Genomic DNA, 18346 nt, shown 5'->3' on the forward strand with positions numbered 1-18346 from the left:
TCCCCCATCTCCTCCTCCTACTCCACCACAACCTCCTCAATCACCGCCACCGCCACCACCACCACCACCACCTCCGCCACCACCATCACCACCACCACATCCACCACCACCACCACCACCTCCTCCACCACCACCTCCTCCACCACCTCCTCCTCCACCTCCACCACCTCCTCCACCACCACCACCTCCACCACCACCTCCACCACCACCTCCACCACCTCCACCACCTCCACCACCACCTTCACCGCCGCCACCTCCTCCTCCCACCACCGCCGCAACCTCCGCCGCTGTCACCGTCGCCGCTGCTAGTCGTTGTTCTTCTCGCGCGTCCACTTGATGACGGTCTCGGGCGAGCGGTAGAGGAAGATCAACTTTGCGAAGAGGTCCTCCTCCAGTTCGAGCTCCAGCGTCTCGCGCACCAGGAAGATGTCCGTGCACAGCTTTAGGATGCGGTCGACGTTGGGCAGCTCCTCGAACATGATGGAGTGCGAGATGCCGCTGAAGAACTCGCGCACGAATTTGCCGATCACCAGCACCACCGACGCATACAGGCCCAGGATCCTGGTGGGGTGGTGGTGGTGGTGATTGTAGTGGTGGTGGTGGTGGCGGTGGTGGTGGTGGTGGCGGTGGTGGTGGTGGTTATGATGGTGGTGATGGTGATTGTAGTGGTGGTGGTGTGGTGGTGGTTATGATGATGGTGGTGGTGATTGTAGTGGTGGTGGTGGTGGCGGTGGTGGTTATGATGATGGTGGTGGTGATTGTATTGGTGGTAGTTAGTGGTGGGGTGGTGGTGGTTAGTGGTGATGGTGGTTATGATGATGGTGGTGGTGATTGTATTGGTGTTAGTTAGTGGTGGTGGGGTGGTGGTGGTGGTTATGATGATGGTGGTGGTGGTGATTGTATTGGTGGTAGTGATGGTAGTGATGGTAGTTATGATGATGGTGGTGGTGATTGTATTGGTGGTAGTTAGTGATGGTGGTGGTTATGATGATGGTGGTGGTGATTGTATTGGTGGTAGTTAGTGGTGTTGGGGTGGTGGTGGTTAGTGGTGATGGTGGTTATGATGATGGTGGTGGTGATTGTATTGGTGTTAGTTAGTGGTGGTGGGGTGGTGGTGGTGGTTATGATGATGGTGGTGGTGGTGATTGTATTGGTGGTAGTGATGGTAGTGATGGTAGTTATGATGATGGTGGTGGTGATTGTATTGGTGGTAGTTAGTCATGGTGGTGGTGGTTATGATGATGGTGGTGGTGATTGTATTGGTGGTAGTTAGTGGTTGTGGGGTGGTGGTGGTTATGATGATGGTGGTGGTGATTGTATTGGTGGTAGTTAGTGGTGGTGGTGGTTATGATGATGGTGGTGGTGATTGTATTGGTGGTAGTCAGTGGTGGTTATGATGATGGTGGTGGTGATTGTATTGGTGGTAGTTAGTGGTGGTGGGGTGGTGGTGGTGGTTATGATGATGGTGGTGGTGATTGTGTTGGTGGTAGTTAGTGGTGGTGGTGGTTATGATGATGGTGGTGGTGATTGTATTGGTGGTAGTTAGTGGTGGTGTGGTGGGTGGTGGTAGTGGTGGTTATGATGATGGTGATTGTATTGGTAGTAGGTAGTGATGGGGTGGTGGTGGTGGTGGTGGTTATGATGATGGTGGTGATTGTATTTGTTTTAGTTAGTGGTGGTGGTGGGGTGGTGGTAGATGGGTGGGTGAGTGGTGTGGTGGGTGGGTGGTGGTGGTGGTGGGTTGGTGGGGTGTTCAGGTGGGTGGGGAGCACGTGTGCAGTGGGGGACGAGAAGACACAAGAGGCAGCTCCATCATCCACCGCTTTACCATCCGGGAATTCTCCCCATTAACCGGTGGTGGCTATGAGATGTTAACTACCTCGCCTGGTACGCAGGAGGTCGTGGGTTCGATCCCGACCCCTGACGATGCCTGCTGCTGCTGTATATTTGGAGTATGCGTCTCTCTATCATCATCATCATCACGGTGGCTATGAGATGTTGACTACCTCGCCTGGCACGACCTCCTGTATACCAGGCGAGGTAGTCAACATCTCATAGCCACCGTGCGCTTTGGTAACAATGCTACGCACTGTCCTTGACAGTTACTACAGGTGATACTACTACAGGTGGTACTACTACTACAGGTGGTACTACTACTACAGGTGATACTACTACAGGTGGTACTACTACTACAGGTGGTACTACTACTACAGGTGGTACTACAGGTGGTATTACTACTACAGGTGGTACTACAGGTGGTACTACTACAGGTGGTACTACAGGTGGTACTACTACTACTACAGGTGGTGCTACTACTACTACTACAGGTGGTACTACTACTACTACAGGTACTACTACTACTACAGGTGGTACTACTACAGGTGGTACTACAGGTGGTACTACTACTACAGGTGGTACTACTACTACTACAGGTGGTGCTACTACTACTACAGGTGGTACTACTACTACTACAGGTACTACTACTACTACAGGTGGTACTACTACAGGTGGTACTACTACTACAGGTGGTACCACTACTACAGGTGGTACTACTACTACATGGGGTACTACTACAGGTACTACTACTACAGGTACTACTACTACAGCTGGTACTACTACAGCTGGTACTAATACAATTGGTACTACTACAGGTACTACTACAGGTGGTACCTGCTACAGGTACTACTACAGGTGGTACTACTACTACAGGTGGTACCTGCTACAGGTACTACTACAGGTGGTACTACAGGTGGTACTACTACTACAGGTGGTACTACTACAGGTACTACTACTACAGGTGGTACTACAGGTGGTACTACTACAGCTGGTACTACTACAGGTGGTACCACTACTACTACATATGGTACTACTACTACAGGTGGTACTACAGGTGGTACTACAGGTGGTACTACTATTACAGGTGGTACTACTACTAGAGGTACTACTGCAGGTGGTACTACAGGTGGTACTACTACAGGTGGTACTACTACTACTACAGGTGGTGCTACAGGTGGTACTACTACTACTACTACAGGTGGTACTACTACAGGTGGTACTACCGGTGGTACTACTACTACTACAGGTGGTGCTACAGGTGGTACTACTACTACTACAGGTGGTACTACTACAGGTGGTACTACCGGTGGTACTACTACTACTACAGGTGGTGCTACTACTACAGGTGGTACTACTACAGGTGGTACTACTACTACTACAGGTGGTACTACCGGTGGTACTACTACTACTACTACAGGTGGTACTACTACTACTACAGGTGGTACTACTACAGGTGGTACTACTACTACTACAGGTGGTACTACAGGTGGTACTACTACTACAGGTACTACTACTACTACAGGTGGTACTACTACAGGTGGTACTACAGGTGGTACTACTACTACTACAGGTGGTACTACTACTACTACTACAGGTGGTACTAGTACTACAGGTGGTACTACTACTACTACTACAGGTGGTACTACTACTACAGGTGGTACTACTACTACTACAGGTGGTACTACTACTACTACAGGTGGTACTACTACAGGTGGTACTACTACTACAGGTGGTACTACTACTACTACAGGTGGTACTACTACTACAGGTGGTACTACTACTACTACAGGTGGTACTACTACTACAGGTGGTACTACTACTACTACAGGTGGTACTACTACTACTACAGGTGGTACTACTACTACTACAGGTGGTACTACTACTACTACAGGTGGTACTACTACTACTACTACAGGTGGTACTACTACTACAGGTGGTACTACTACTACTACAGGTGGTACTACTACAGGTGGTACTACTACTACAGGTACTACTACTACAGGTGATACTACTACTACTACAGGTGGTACTACTACAGGTGGTACTACTACTACTACTACAGGTGGTACTACAGGTGGTACTACTACTACAGGTGGTACTAGTACTACAGGTGGTACTAGTACTACAGGTGGTACTACTACAGGTGGTACTACTACAGGTGGTACTACTACTACTACAGGTACTACTACTACAGGTGGTACTACTACCACTACAGGTGGTACTACAGGTGGTACTACAGGTGGTACTACTACTACTACAGGTGGTACTACAGGTGGTACTACTACAGGTGGTACTACTTCAGGTGTTACAACTACAGGTGGTACCACTACTACAGGTGGCACTACTACTACATGGGGTACTACTACAGGTACTACTACTACAGCTGGTACTACTACAGCTGGTACTAATACAATTGGTACTACTACAGGTGATACTACTACAGGTACTACAGGTGGTACTACTACTACTACTACAGGTGGTACTACTACTACAGGTGGTACTACAGGTGGTACTACTACAGGTGGTACTACTACTACTACAGGTGGTACTACTACTACTACAGGTGGTACTACAGGTGGTACTACTACTACTACAGGTACTACTACTACAGGTGATGTGGGTACCCGTATCCGGCGAGGAAGCTGAGGCTGGGAGGGCTGACTGGTGGTACTACAGGTGGTAGTACAGGTGGTACTACAGGTGGTATTACTACTACAGGTGGTACTACTACTACTACTACAGGTGGTACTACTACTACTACTACAGGTGGTACTACAGGTGGTACTACTACTACAGGTGGTACTACTACTACTACTACAGGTGGTACTACTACTACAGGTGGTACTACAGGTGATGTGGGTACCCGTATCCAGCGAGGAAGCTGAGGCTGGGAGGGCTGACTTCGTCGCTGAAGACGACGATGGTGAGGTCGTCGCTGGTCACAACGGCACCCTCCGTGTCATCGCAGCCGCTCGTCTCTGCGACACATAGCGGGGAAGTATGGACGTTGTGTTTATACCACCCCCCCACACCCCCACCTCCACCCACTCCGTTGTCCCTGCGACACATAGCGGGGAAGTATGGACGTTGTGTTTATAACCCCCCCACCTCCACCCACTCCGTTGTCCCTGCGACACATAGCGGGGAAGTATGGACGTTGTGGTGGAGGCAGGCTGTAGGAGTGTGATGGTGGTGACAGGCTGTAGGTGTGTGAGTGTGGTGGTGGTGGCAGGCTGTAGGTGTGTGAGTGTGATGGTGGTGACAGGCTGTAGGTGTGTGAGTGTGATGGTGGTGGCAGGCTGTAGGTGTGTGAGTGTGAGTGTGGTGACAGGCTGTAGGAGTGTGATGGTGGTGGTGGCAGGCTGTAGGTGTGTGAGTGTGATGGTGGTGGCAGGCTGTAGGAGTGTGAGTGTGATGGTGGTGGCAGGCTGTAGGTGTGTGAGTGTGAGTGTGGTGACAGGCTGTAGGAGTGTGATGGTGGTGGTGGTGGCAGGCTGTAGGTGTGTGAGTGTGATGGTGGTGGCAGGCTGTAGGTGTGTGAGTGTGATGGTGGTGGCAGGCTGTAGGTGTGTGAGTGTGGTGGTGGTGGCAGACTGTAGGAGTGTGATGGTGGTGGCAGGCTGTAGGAGTGTGAGTGTGATGGTGGTGGCAGGCTGTAGGAGTGTGAGTGTAATGGTGGTGGCAGGCTGTAGTTGTGTGATGGTGGTGGCAGGCTGTAGGAGTGTGAGTGTGATGGTGGTGGCAGGCTGTAGGAGTGTGAGTGTGATGGTGGTGGCAGGCTGTAGGAGTGTGATGGTGGTGACAGGCTGTAGGTGTGTGAGTGTGATGGTGGTGGCAGGCTGTAGGTGTGTGAGTGTGAGTGTGATGGCAGGCTGTAGGTGTGTGAGTGTGGTGGTGGTGGCAGGCTGTAGGTGTGTGAGTGTGATGGTGGTGGCAGGCTGTAGGTGTGTGAGTGTGATGGTGGTGGCAGGCTGTAGGTGTGTGAGTGTGATGGTGGTGGCAGGCTGTAGGAGTGTGAGTGTGATGGTGGTGGCAGGCTGTAGGAGTGTGAGTGTGGTGACAGGCTGTAGGTGTGTGAGTGTGATGGTGGTGGCAGGCTGTAGGAGTGTGAGTGTGATGGTGGTGGCAGGCTGTAGGAGTGTGAGTGTGGTGACAGGCTGTAGGTGTGTGAGTGTGATGGTGGTGGCAGGCTGTAGGAGTGTGAGTGTGATGGTGGTGGCAGGCTGTAGGAGTGTGATGGTGGTGGCAGGCTGTAGGAGTGTGAGTGTGATGGTGGTGGCAGGCTGTAGGAGTGTGAGTGTGATGGTGGTGGCAGGCTGTAGGTGTGTGAGTGTGATGGTGGTGGCAGGCTGTAGGAGTGTGAGTGTGATGGTGGTGACAGGCTGTAGGAGTGTGAGTGTGATGGTGGTGGCAGGCTGTAGGAGTGTGAGTGTGATGGTGGTGGTAGGTTGTAGGAGTGTGAGTGTGGTGGTGGTGGCAGGCTGTAGGAGTGTGATGGTGGTGGCAGGCTGTAGGTGTGTGAGTGTGATGGTGGTGGTAGGTTGTAGGAGTGTGAGTGTGATGGTGGTGACAGGCTGTAGGAGTGTGATGGTGGTGGCAGGCTGTAGGAGTGTGAGTGTGGTGGTAGGTTGTAGGAGTGTGAGTGTGATGGTGGTGGCAGGCTGTAGGTGTGTGAGTGTGATGGTGGTGGTGGCAGGCTGTAGGTGTGTGAGTGTGATGGTGGTGGCAGGCTGTAGGAGTGTGAGTGTGGTGGTGGTGACAGGCTGTAGGAGTGTGATGGTGGTGGCAGGCTGTAGGTGTGTGAGTGTGGTGGCAGGCTGTAGGTGTGTGAGTGTGGTGGTGGTGGCAGGCTGTAGGTGTGTGAGTGTGATGGTGGTGGCAGGCTGTAGGAGTGTGAGTGTGATGGTGGTGGCAGGCTGTAGGAGTGTGAGTGTGATGGTGGTGGCAGGCTGTAGGTGTGTGAGTGTGATGGTGGTGGCAGGCTGTAGGTGTGTGAGTGTGGTGGTGGTGGCAGGCTGTAGGAGTGTGAGTGTGGTGGTGGTGGCAGGCTGTAGGAGTGTGAGTGTGATGGTGGTGGCAGGCTGTAGGAGTGTGATGGTGGTGGCAGGCTGTAGGTGTGTGAGTGTGATGGTGGTGACAGGCTGTAGGAGTGTGAGTGTGAGTGTGGTGGCAGGCTGTAGGAGTGTGAGTGTGAGTGTGATGGCAGGCTGTAGGTGTGTGAGTGTTCTGGCAGGCTGTAGGTGTGTGAGTGTGATGGTGGTGACAGGCTGTAGGTGTGTGAGTGTGATGGTGGTGACAGGCTGTAGGAGTGAGTGTGAGTGTGATGGTGGTGGCAGGCTGTAGGAGTGTGAGTGTGATGGTGGTGGCAGGCTGTAGGAGTGTGAGTGTGATGGTGGTGGCAGGCTGTAGGTGTGTGAGTGTGATGGTGGTGGCAGGCTGTAGGAGTGTGAGTGTGATGGTGGTGGCAGGCTGTAGGAGTGTGAGTGTGATGGTGGTGGCAGGCTGTAGGAGTGTGAGTGTGATGGTGGTGGCAGGCTGTAGGAGTGTGAGTGTGGTGACAGGCTGTAGGAGTGTGAGTGTGATGGTGGTGGCAGGCTGTAGGTGTGTGAGTGTGATGGTGGTGGCAGGCTGTAGGTGTGTGAGTGTGATGGTGGTGGCAGGCTGTAGGAGTGTGAGTGTGATGGTGGTGGCAGGCTGTAGGAGTGTGAGTGTGGTGACAGGCTGTAGGAGTGTGAGTGTGATGGTGGTGGCAGGCTGTAGGTGTGTGAGTGTGATGGTGGAGGTAGGCTGTAGGAGTGTGAGTGTGATGGTGGTGGCAGGCTGTAGGTGTGTGAGTGTGGTGGTGGTGGCAGGCTGTAGGAGTGTGAGTGTGATGGTGGTGGCAGGCTGTAGGTGTGTGAGTGTGATGGTGGTGGCAGGCTGTAGGAGTGTGAGTGTGATGGTGGTGGCAGGCTGTAGGAGTGTGAGTGTGATGGTGGTGGCAGGCTGTAGGAGTGTGAGTGTGATGGTGGTGGCAGGCTGTAGGAGTGTGAGTGTGATGGTGGTGGCAGGCTGTAGGAGTGTGAGTGTGGTGACAGGCTGTAGGAGTGTGAGTGTGATGGTGGTGGCAGGCTGTAGGTGTGTGAGTGTGATGGTGGTGGCAGGCTGTAGGAGTGTGAGTGTGGTGACAGGCTGTAGGAGTGTGAGTGTGATGGTGGTGGCAGGCTGTAGGAGTGTGAGTGTGATGGTGGTGGCAGGCTGTAGGAGTGAGTGTGATGGTGGTGGCAGGCTGTAGGTGTGTGAGTGTGGTGGTGGTGGCAGGCTGTAGGTGTGTGAGTGTGATGGTGGTGGCAGGCTGTAGGAGTGTGATGGTGGTGACAGGCTGTAGGTGTGTGAGTGTGATGGTGGTCGTGGCAGGCTGTAGGTGTGTGAGTGTGATGGTGGTGACAGGCTGTAGGTGTGTGAGTGTGATGGTGGTGGCAGGCTGTAGGTGTGTGAGTGTGAGTGTGGTGACAGGCTGTAGGAGTGTGATGGTGGTGGTGGCAGGCTGTAGGTGTGTGAGTGTGATGGTGGTGGCAGGCTGTAGGAGTGTGAGTGTGATGGTGGTGGCAGGCTGTAGGTGTGTGAGTGTGAGTGTGGTGACAGGTTGTAGGAGTGTGATGGTGGTGGTGGTGGCAGGCTGTAGGTGTGTGAGTGTGATGGTGGTGGCAGGCTGTAGGTGTGTGAGTGTGATGGTGGTGGCAGGCTGTAGGTGTGTGAGTGTGGTGGTGGTGGCAGGCTGTAGGAGTGTGATGGTGGTGGCAGGCTGTAGGAGTGTGAGTGTGATGGTGGTGGCAGGCTGTAGGAGTGAGTGTGTGATGGTGGTGGCAGGCTGTAGGAGTGTGATGGTGGTGGCAGGCTGTAGGTGTGTGAGTGTGATGGTGGTGGCAGGCTGTAGGAGTGTGAGTGTGATGGTGGTGGCAGGCTGTAGGTGTGTGAGTGTGATGGCAGGCTGTAGGAGTGTGAGTGTGATGGTGGTGGTAGGCTGTAGGAGTGTGAGTGTGATGGTGGTGACAGGCTGTAGGAGTGTGATGGTGGTGGCAGGCTGTAGGAGTGTGGTGGTGGTGGCAGGCTGTATGAGTGTGAGTGTGATGGTGGTGACAGGCTGTAGGAGTGTGAGTGTGATGGTGGTGGCAGGCTGTAGGAGTGTGAGTGTGATGGTGGTGGCAGGCTGTAGGTGTGTGAGTGTGATGGTGGTGGCAGGCTGTAGGAGTGTGAGTGTGATGGTGGTGGCAGGCTGTAGGAGTGTGAGTGTGATGGTGGTGGCAGGCTGTATGAGTGTGAGTGTGATGGTGGTGACAGGCTGTAGGAGTGTGAGTGTGATGGTGGTGACAGGCTGTAGGAGTGTGAGTGTGATGGTGGTGGCAGGCTGTAGGTGTGTGAGTGTGATGGTGGTGGCAGGCTGTAGGAGTGTGAGTGTGATGGTGGTGACAGGCTGTAGGAGTGTGAGTGTGATGGTGGTGGCAGGCTGTAGGTGTGTGAGTGTGATGGTGGTGACAGGCTGTAGGAGTGTGAGTGTGATGGTGGTGGCAGGCTGTAGGAGTGTGAGTGTGATGGTGGTGACAGGCTGTAGGAGTGTGAGTGTGATGGTGGTGGCAGGCTGTAGGAGTGTGAGTGTGGTGGTGGTGACAGGCTGTAGGAGTGTGATGGTGGTGGCAGGCTGTAGGAGTGTGAGTGTGATGGTGGTGGCAGGCTGTAGGAGTGTGATGGTGGTGACAGGCTGTAGGTGTGTGAGTGTGATGGTGGTCGTGGCAGGCTGTAGGTGTGTGAGTGTGATGGTGGTGACAGGCTGTAGGTGTGTGAGTGTGATGGTGGTGGCAGGCTGTAGGTGTGTGAGTGTGAGTGTGGTGACAGGCTGTAGGAGTGTGATGGTGGTGGTGGCAGGCTGTAGGTGTGTGAGTGTGATGGTGGTGGCAGGCTGTAGGAGTGTGAGTGTGATGGTGGTGGCAGGCTGTAGGTGTGTGAGTGTGAGTGTGGTGACAGGTTGTAGGAGTGTGATGGTGGTGGTGGTGGCAGGCTGTAGGTGTGTGAGTGTGATGGTGGTGGCAGGCTGTAGGTGTGTGAGTGTGATGGTGGTGGCAGGCTGTAGGTGTGTGAGTGTGGTGGTGGTGGCAGGCTGTAGGAGTGTGATGGTGGTGGCAGGCTGTAGGAGTGTGAGTGTGATGGTGGTGGCAGGCTGTAGGAGTGAGTGTGTGATGGTGGTGGCAGGCTGTAGGAGTGTGATGGTGGTGGCAGGCTGTAGGTGTGTGAGTGTGATGGTGGTGGCAGGCTGTAGGAGTGTGAGTGTGATGGTGGTGGCAGGCTGTAGGTGTGTGAGTGTGATGGCAGGCTGTAGGAGTGTGAGTGTGATGGTGGTGGTAGGCTGTAGGAGTGTGAGTGTGATGGTGGTGACAGGCTGTAGGAGTGTGATGGTGGTGGCAGGCTGTAGGAGTGTGGTGGTGGTGGCAGGCTGTATGAGTGTGAGTGTGATGGTGGTGGCAGGCTGTAGGAGTGTGAGTGTGATGGTGGTGGCAGGCTGTAGGTGTGTGAGTGTGATGGTGGTGGCAGGCTGTAGGAGTGTGAGTGTGATGGTGGTGGCAGGCTGTAGGAGTGTGAGTGTGATGGTGGTGGCAGGCTGTATGAGTGTGAGTGTGATGGTGGTGACAGGCTGTAGGAGTGTGAGTGTGATGGTGGTGACAGGCTGTAGGAGTGTGAGTGTGATGGTGGTGGCAGGCTGTAGGTGTGTGAGTGTGATGGTGGTGGCAGGCTGTAGGAGTGTGAGTGTGATGGTGGTGACAGGCTGTAGGAGTGTGAGTGTGATGGTGGTGGCAGGCTGTAGGTGTGTGAGTGTGATGGTGGTGACAGGCTGTAGGAGTGTGAGTGTGATGGTGGTGGCAGGCTGTAGGAGTGTGAGTGTGATGGTGGTGACAGGCTGTAGGAGTGTGAGTGTGATGGTGGTGGCAGGCTGTAGGAGTGTGAGTGTGGTGGTGGTGACAGGCTGTAGGAGTGTGATGGTGGTGGCAGGCTGTAGGAGTGTGAGTGTGATGGTGGTGGCAGGCTGTAGGAGTGTGAGTGTGGTGGTGGTGACAGGCTGTAGGAGTGTGATGGTGGTGGCAGGCTGTAGGAGTGTGAGTGTGGTGGTGGTGGCAGGCTGTAGGAGTGTGAGTGTGGTGGTGGTGGCAGGCTGTAGGAGTGTGATGGTGGTGGCAGGCTGTAGGAGTGTGGTGGTGGTGGCAGGCTGTAGGAGTGTGAGTGTGGTGGTGGTGACAGGCTGTAGGAGTGTGAGTGTGATGGTGGTGGCAGGCTGTAGGAGTGTGAGTGTGGTGGTGGTGGCAGGCTGTAGGAGTGTGAGTGTGATGGTGGTGGTGACAGGCTGTAGGAGTGTGAGTGTGATGGCGGTGGCAGGCTGTAGGAGTGTGAGTGTGATGGTGGTGGCAGGCTGTAGGAGTGTGAGTGTGATGGTGGTGGCAGGCTGTAGGTGTGTGAGTGTGGTGGTGGTGGCAGGCTGTAGGTGTGTGAGTGTGGTGGTGGTGGCAGGCTGTAGGAGTGTGAGTGTGATGGTGGTGGCAGGCTGTAGTTGTGTGATGGTGGTGGCAGGCTGTAGGTGTGTGAGTGTGATGGTGGTGGCAGGCTGTAGGAGTGAGTGTGAGTGTGATGGTGAAGTCAGGCTGTAGGTGTGTGAGTGTGATGGTGGTGGCAGGCTGTAGGAGTGTGATGGTGGTGACAGGCTGTAGGAGTGTGAGTGTGATGGTGGTGGTGGTGGTGGCAGGCTGTAGGTGTGTGATGGTGGTGGCAGGCTGTAGGAGTGTGATGGTGGTGACAGGCTGTAGGAGTGTGAGTGTGATGGTGGTGGCAGGCTGTAGGTGTGTGATGGTGGTGGTGGTGGCAGGCTGTAGGTGTGTGATGGTGGTGGTGGTGGCAGGCTGTAGGTGTGTGAGTGTGGTGGCAGGCTGTAGGTGTGTGAGTGTGGTGGTGGTGGCAGGCTGTAGGTGTGTGAGTGTGGTGGTGGTGGCAGGCTGTAGGTGTGTGAGTGTGATGGTGGTGGCAGGCTGTAGGTGTGTGAGTGTGGTGGTGGTGGCAGGCTGTAGGTGTGTGAGTGTGGTGGTGGTGGCAGGCTGTAGGAGTGTGATGGTGGTGGCAGGCTGTAGGTGTGTGAGTGTGTTGGTGGTGGCAGGCTGTAGGAGTGTGATGGTGGTGGCAGGCTGTAGGAGTGTGAGTGTGGTGGTGGTGGTGGTGGCAGGCTGTAGGTGTGTGAGTGTGGTGGTGGTGGCAGGCTGTAGGTGTGTGAGTGTGAGTGTGGTGACAGGCTGTAGGTGTGTGAGTGTGATGGTGGTGACAGGCTGTAGGAGTGTTAGTGTGATGGTGGTGGCAGGCTGTAGGTGTGTGAGTGTGATGGTGGTGACAGGCTGTAGGAGTGTGAGTGTGGTGGTGGTGGCAGGCTGTAGGTGTGTGAGTGTGATGGTGGTGGCAGGCTGTAGGTGTGTGATGGTGGTGGTGGTGGCAGGCTGTAGGAGTGTGAGTGTGATGGTGGTGACAGGCTGTAGGTGTGTGAGTGTGATGGTGGTGGCAGGCTGTAGGAGTGTGAGTGTGATGGTGGTGTCAGGCTGTAGGTGTGTGAGTGTGATGGTGGTGGCAGGCTGTATGAGTGTGATGGTGGTGGCAGGCTGTAGGTGTGTGAGTGTGATGGTGGTGGCAGGCTGTAGGAGTGTGAGTGTGGTGGTGGTGACAGGCTGTAGGAGTGTGAGTGTGGTGGTGGTGGCAGGCTGTAGGTGTGTGAGTGTGATGGTGGTGGCAGGCTGGGTCCTCACCTCTGATGCTCCACCACTCCTGCGCCTGGCCTGAGCTCTCTGCACTCCGCTTGAGGTGCAGCATCACGTTGGAGAAGAGGTCACTAGGGTCTCCTGGGACACACGGGGGAGGTGGGCGGAGGGGTGAGTGGGTGGGTGAGTGGGTGGGTGGGTGGCTGGGTGAGTGGGTGGGTGGGTGAGTGGGTGAGTGGGTGAGTGGGTGGGTGAGTGGGTGGGTGGGTGAGTGGGTGGGTGAGTGAGTGGGTGAGTGGGTGAGTGGGTGGGTGAATGAGTGGGTGAGTGGGTGAGTGGGTGGGTGAATGTGTGAGTGGGTGAGTGGGTGGGTGAATGGGTGGGTGAGTGGGTGAATGAGTGGGTGGGTGAGTGGGTGGGTGAGTGGGTGAATGAGTGGTTAGGTGAGTGGATGAATGTGTGAGTGGATGAATGTGTGGGTGGGTGGCTGAATGAGTGGGTGGGTGGTTGAGTGTGTGAATGTGTGGGTGGGTGAGTGGTTGAGCGAGTGAGTGGGTGAGTGGGTGAATGTGTGGGTGGGTAAGTGGGTGAATGAGTGGGTGGGTGAGTGAGTGAATGAGTGGGTGGGTGGGTGGTTGATTGGGTGAATGTTTGGGTGGATGAGTGGTTGAGCGAGTGGGTGGTCAAGAGTGAGTGAATGTGTGGGTGAGTGGTTGAGCGAGTGAGTGGGTGAGTGGGTGGTTGAGTGAGTTTGGAATGTGTGGGTTGGTGGGTGAATGTGGGTGGATGTGTGGTTGAGCGAGTGGGTGGTTGGGGGAGTGGGTGCATAAGTGGGTGTGTGAGTGGATGAGTGGATGCGTGAGTGGGTGAGGGGTTTGAGTGAGTGGATGGGTGGGTGAGTAGGTGGGTGAGTCGGTGAATGAGTGGGTAGGGTGAGTGAGTGGATGAGTGGTTGAGTGAGTAGGTGAGTGGGTAAATGAGTGGGTGGGTGAATGGGTGGGTGGGTGAATGGGTGAGTGGTTGAGTACATGGGTGGGTGGGTGATTGGTTGAGTAAGTGGGTTGGTGGGTCAGTGGGTGACTGCGTGAGTGGGTGGGTGAGTAGGTGAGTGAGTGGGTGGGTGGGTGAGTGGGTGAATGAGTGGGTGGGTGGGTGAGTGGGTGAATGAGTGGGTGGGTGAATGAGTGAGTGGTTGGGTTAGTGGGTCAATGAGTGAATGTGTGGGTGAGTGGTTGAGCGGGTGAGTGGGTGAGTGGGTGAGTGGGTGGTTGAGTGAGTTTGGACTGTGTGGGTTGGTGGGTGAATATATGGGTGGATGTGTGGTTGAGTGAGCGGGCGGGTGGGTGGGTGGGGGAGTGGGTGAGCGGGTGAGTGAATGAATATGTGGGCGGGTGTGTGGTTGAGCGAGTGGGTGGGTGGGTGAATGGGTGAGTGGGTGGGTGGGTGAGTGGGTGAATGAATGGGTGGGTGAGTGGGTGAATGAGTGGGTGGGTGAGTGGGTGAATGTATGGGTGGGTGGGTGAATGAGTGGGTGGGTGGTTGAGTGTGTGAATGTGTGGGTGGGTGAGTGGTTGAGCGAGCGGGTGGGTGGGTGGGGGAGTGGATGAATGTGGGCGGGTGTGTGGTTGAGCGACCGAGCGGGCGGGCGGGTGGATGGGGGAGCGGGTGAGCGGGTGAGCGGGCGAATATGTGGGCGGGTGTGTGGTTGAGCGAGTGGGTGGGTGGGTGGGCGGGTGAGTGGGTGGGTGGGTGAACGAGTTGGCCAATGGGTGAGCGGGCGAGCGAGCGGGGGGGGGGGGAGCGGGCGGGGTGGATTCTTCCTGCCACTCACCCTCTGTGGACATCTCCTCCACAGGCGAGGCGGTAGGGCCGCTCATCCCTCGGATGTATCTGGGGAACACCTTGCTGATGCACCTGGTGAGCACGCGAGAGACCCCACGCACAAACAACAAAGGTTCCCCTGGTAGGCCCACGCAGGCTGTCGGGGCAAGTGCTGTTAGCGAGCAGCAGCTACACAGACAAAGCTCCCCCGTGTAGCCTCTAACAGGCTTTCAGGGCAAGTGCTGTTTGTGAGCAGCACTAGCACCTACACAAAGGTACCCCGTGTAGCCTCTGACAGGCAGTCGGGGCAAGTGCTGTTAGCGAGCAGCAGCTACACAGACAAAGGTACCCCGTGTAGACTCTAACAGGCTTTCGGGGCAAGTGCTGTTTGCGAGCAGCACTAGCACCTACACAGACAAAGGTACCCCGTGTAGCCTCTAACAGGCAGTCGGGGCAAGTGCTGTTTGCGAGCAGCAGCAGCACAGACAAAGCTCCCCCGTGTAGCCTCTAACAGGCAGTCGGGGCAAGTGCTGTTAGCGAGTAGCAGTAGCACAAAGCTCCCCCGTGTAGCCTCTAACAGGCTGTCGGGGCAAGTGCTGTTAACGAGTAGCAGTAGCACCTACACAGACACAGACAAAGGTACCCCGTGTAGCCTCTAACAGGCAGTCGAGGCAAGTGCTGTTAGCGAGCAGCAGTAGCACAGACAAAGGTACCCCGTGTAGCCTCTAACAGGCTGTTGGGGCAAGTGCTGTTTGCGAGCAGCAGTAGCACCTACACAGACACAGACAAAGGTACACCGTGTAGCCTCTAACAGGGTGTCGGGGCAAGTGCTGTTAGCGAGCAGCACCCGCACAGACAAAGCTCCCCCGTGTAGCCTCTAACAGGCTGTCGGGGCAAGTGCTGTTAGCGAGCAGCACCCACACAGACAAAGCTCCCCCGTGTAGCCTCTAACAGGTTGTTGGGGCAAGTGCTGCTAGCGAGCAGCACCCACACAGACAAAGGTACCCCGTGTAGCCTCTAACAGGCTGTTGGGCAAGTGCTGTTAGCGAGCAGCAGCTACACAGACAAAGGTACCCCGTGTAGCCTCTAACAGGCTGTCGGGGCAAGTGCTGTTAGCGGGTAGCAGCACCTACACAGACACAGACAAAGCTACCCCGTGTAGCCTCTAACAGGCTGTTGGGGCAAGTGCTGTTGGCGAGTGGCAGCACCTGTGAAGGCCGGCACGGTGGCACACGAGGGGGGCTGGTGGCCAGCAGCGCGCCCGGCCGCCTTTGTCTCCCCCCCCCGAGTGCTGATACTTCCCTACACTCCGCACCGGGTACTCCTCTCGGGGCCGAGTCGACCTAGGGGAGGACTCGGGACCGGGTTCAGATGATCGGTGCCGTCACCGTTCATCGTGACCGCGAGCGGGTGAATCGAACTCGGGGCGTGTGTCAGGGTTCGCGACACGGTGCTGTGCTAACCGCTGCACCACCGCTCTCCCCGTACAATGCCCCTTGCGCGTGAGCGTTTGTGCACGGAGGAGCGGTGGTGCAGCGGTTAGCGCTACGAACCCGGGAGTTCGATTCCCGCTCACGGCCACCATCACCACCGGTGACGATCGTCTGAACCGGTCCCGGGCCTCCCCTAGGTCGACTCAGCCTCAAATGAGTTACCTGGTGCGGTGTGGTAGTAAACATCGCCACTGGGGAGACAAAGGCGGCCCGCCGTGGTTGCTGGCCACCCACCCCCGCTCCGTGTGCCGTTTCCGGCCTTCGCAGGTGCTGCTCGCTAACGGCGCTTGCCCCAACAGTCCGTTTCAGGCTACACTGGGGGATGGATCTTTGTCCTTGTGCGCGTGCGTGTGTGTGTGTGTGGATCCTTGCAGTCACGAAAGCTTAAGCATTCTATAGGTGAACTCGTAGGGCATGGTGCTGGCCACCCACCACCCTCGTGTGTGCCCACAGTGGTGGGGCCTTCATAGGCCCCTGCCGCTGCCGCCGCTTGCCCCGACCGGCGCCGTTTGAGGCTGCACGGGGTGGGGGCGGCGGGGCGGGGGGGGGGTATCTTCGTCGTCTGCCGTACGTACACGGAGTGGTTGTTGGCGTGCCTGTGCTCCAACATGTCCGCGAGACGCACCCGGGGCTCGGCGTTTCTCTCGAGCATCACCACGTGTTTCTCCATCGCGAACTCCGCCTTGCCGCCCATGCTCAGGTTCCTGCGCGCCACGCGAGGTTTTTGGGGTCCCAGTTTCATTTTTTCGGGGCGAGCAATGCGGCTCTCGACTCGGGTGCAACCACGAACGCGACAGAAGCACGAACAAGGGGGGAAAACAGGCATCTTCAAAGTGACGCAGAAAAATTCCAGGTTAAAAAAAAAAAAAAGCACCGCATTTCCAGCGGGATGCGAGTCGAACGACAACAACCACGAGGCGATTTGGATTCAGAGTTAATCGGGCTGACTCTGCAGTACCGCAACGGACAAACAAGCGTGGCCAAAACCAAAACGTTTTCAAAATCGCCAAAACAAAGCTACAAAAACAACGCAACGACTGTGATTGGCAGGAACCGTGATTCAAATCGAACGATAAACGATACACGCGCGCGCACGCGCGTAAACACGTACGGCCAAACTTTTCAGCCATGGCTGGCTGAATGAGTCACTCCATAACAGCAGGAAGTATCAAGTAGCATAGCATGGAGTGTAACAAACGCATCGCGGCTGTTTCTCCCCCCCCCTCCTCCTCCGCTCCGAACATAGATGTACCCGTCCGTCTGAACAAAGCTCGTCGCTGTCCGTGGCGCTAACGTTGAAAAGAAAAAAAAACCGCCACCCATTTTTTTCGCCATGTGCCATTGTAATGTATGACGGCTAGCACGTGCGGCCTAGCGGTCGGGCTCAGGTGCGGCCTAGCGCGTGCGCCCTAGCATGTGGCCTACCGGGGTCAGGCTCACGTGTGGCCTAGCGCGTGCGGCCTAGCATGTGGCCTACCGGGGTCAGGCTCACGTGCGGCCTAGTGCGTGCGGCCTAGCATGTGGCCTACCGGAGTCAGGCTCACGTGCGGCCTAGCGTGTGCGGCCTAGCATGTGGCCTACCGGGGTCAGGCTCAGGTGCGGCCTAGCGCGTGCGGCCTAGCATGTGGCCTACCGGGGTCAGGCTCACGTGCGGCCTAGCGGGCGCGGCCTAGCATGTGGCCTACCGGGGTCAGGCTCACGTGCGGCTCACAGCCGGCGAGCTGGCGGTCGAGCGGGGTGGGGAGTGGGGGGCGGGGGGGGCCCAGCGGGGGGCCCCGAGGGTGGAGTTTGAGGGGGGGGGGCTCCCCCCTCTCACCGCTGCAGCGTCCAGGCGAAGCGCAGGGCGATGTCCGTGGTGCCGTCGCGCAGCTCGGTGATCATGTCGGCGCGGCTGGGCGGGCTGACGCTCCACACGGAGCCCGAGTTGCCCTTGATCTGGGCGCGTGTCACGTCCCGGTGCTCGTACATGGACATGAACTGGAGCGCCGACTGTGGCACAGCACGGAGGACAGTTTGCAGGCGCCAAGGCTCACGCACGAGGGGGCGTAGCCGCGCGAGCCGCGCGGCGCCTGACCTCGGCTGTGCGCGCAGCGGCAACGTACACAAAGGCACGAAGCAAGAAAAACGTCTAGCAATAGGTTTGTACCCCTTTTGACTGGCGCACAAAAAACTGACACCTTGATTCGAGGCATCGTGTCTGCAATAGCCGCAACACAAGCAAGTCAAAATGCAAACAAAAAAGAGACAACGCTGATAATGATGATGGCACTGTCCTTGAATTTGATTGGTCCATACCCGAGACGGATTTTCTTAGAGCCCTTAGTCTTAGAGCCCTTTAGTCTCCACTGGTGTTGGACCAGAAGACGCCAAAAGGCATACAACTCAAAAACAGCGTACCATCAGAGTTATTGAGGGCTCGGGGTGAGCATTTACATTATG

At 56.1% G+C, this 18346-nt stretch overlaps 1 protein-coding gene across 1 annotated transcript in view; it reads right to left on the reverse strand.

The window, feature by feature from the left end:
* Positions 1 to 234: 234 nt before the first annotated feature.
* LOC142906721 (piezo-type mechanosensitive ion channel component 2-like) overlaps positions 235 to 18346 on the reverse strand; it is a 44208-nt gene continuing 26096 nt past the window's right edge. The window contains exons 11-16 of the mRNA XM_076055100.1: positions 17724 to 17896; positions 16483 to 16611; positions 14425 to 14507; positions 12642 to 12734; positions 4700 to 4814; positions 235 to 561 (exon numbers count right to left, since the gene is read on the reverse strand). Of these exons, the coding sequence (XP_075911215.1) occupies positions 306 to 561; positions 4700 to 4814; positions 12642 to 12734; positions 14425 to 14507; positions 16483 to 16611; positions 17724 to 17896 (849 nt within the window). The 3' untranslated portion in view covers positions 235 to 305. The remainder of the gene's footprint in view (positions 562 to 4699; positions 4815 to 12641; positions 12735 to 14424; positions 14508 to 16482; positions 16612 to 17723; positions 17897 to 18346) is intronic.

This window comes from Petromyzon marinus, chromosome 69 (assembly GCF_048934315.1).
Source record: "Petromyzon marinus isolate PM22_M1 ecotype Great Lakes invasive population chromosome 69, UKy_Petmar_22M1.pri1.0, whole genome shotgun sequence".
NCBI classification, from domain to species: domain Eukaryota; kingdom Metazoa; phylum Chordata; class Hyperoartia; order Petromyzontiformes; family Petromyzontidae; genus Petromyzon; species Petromyzon marinus.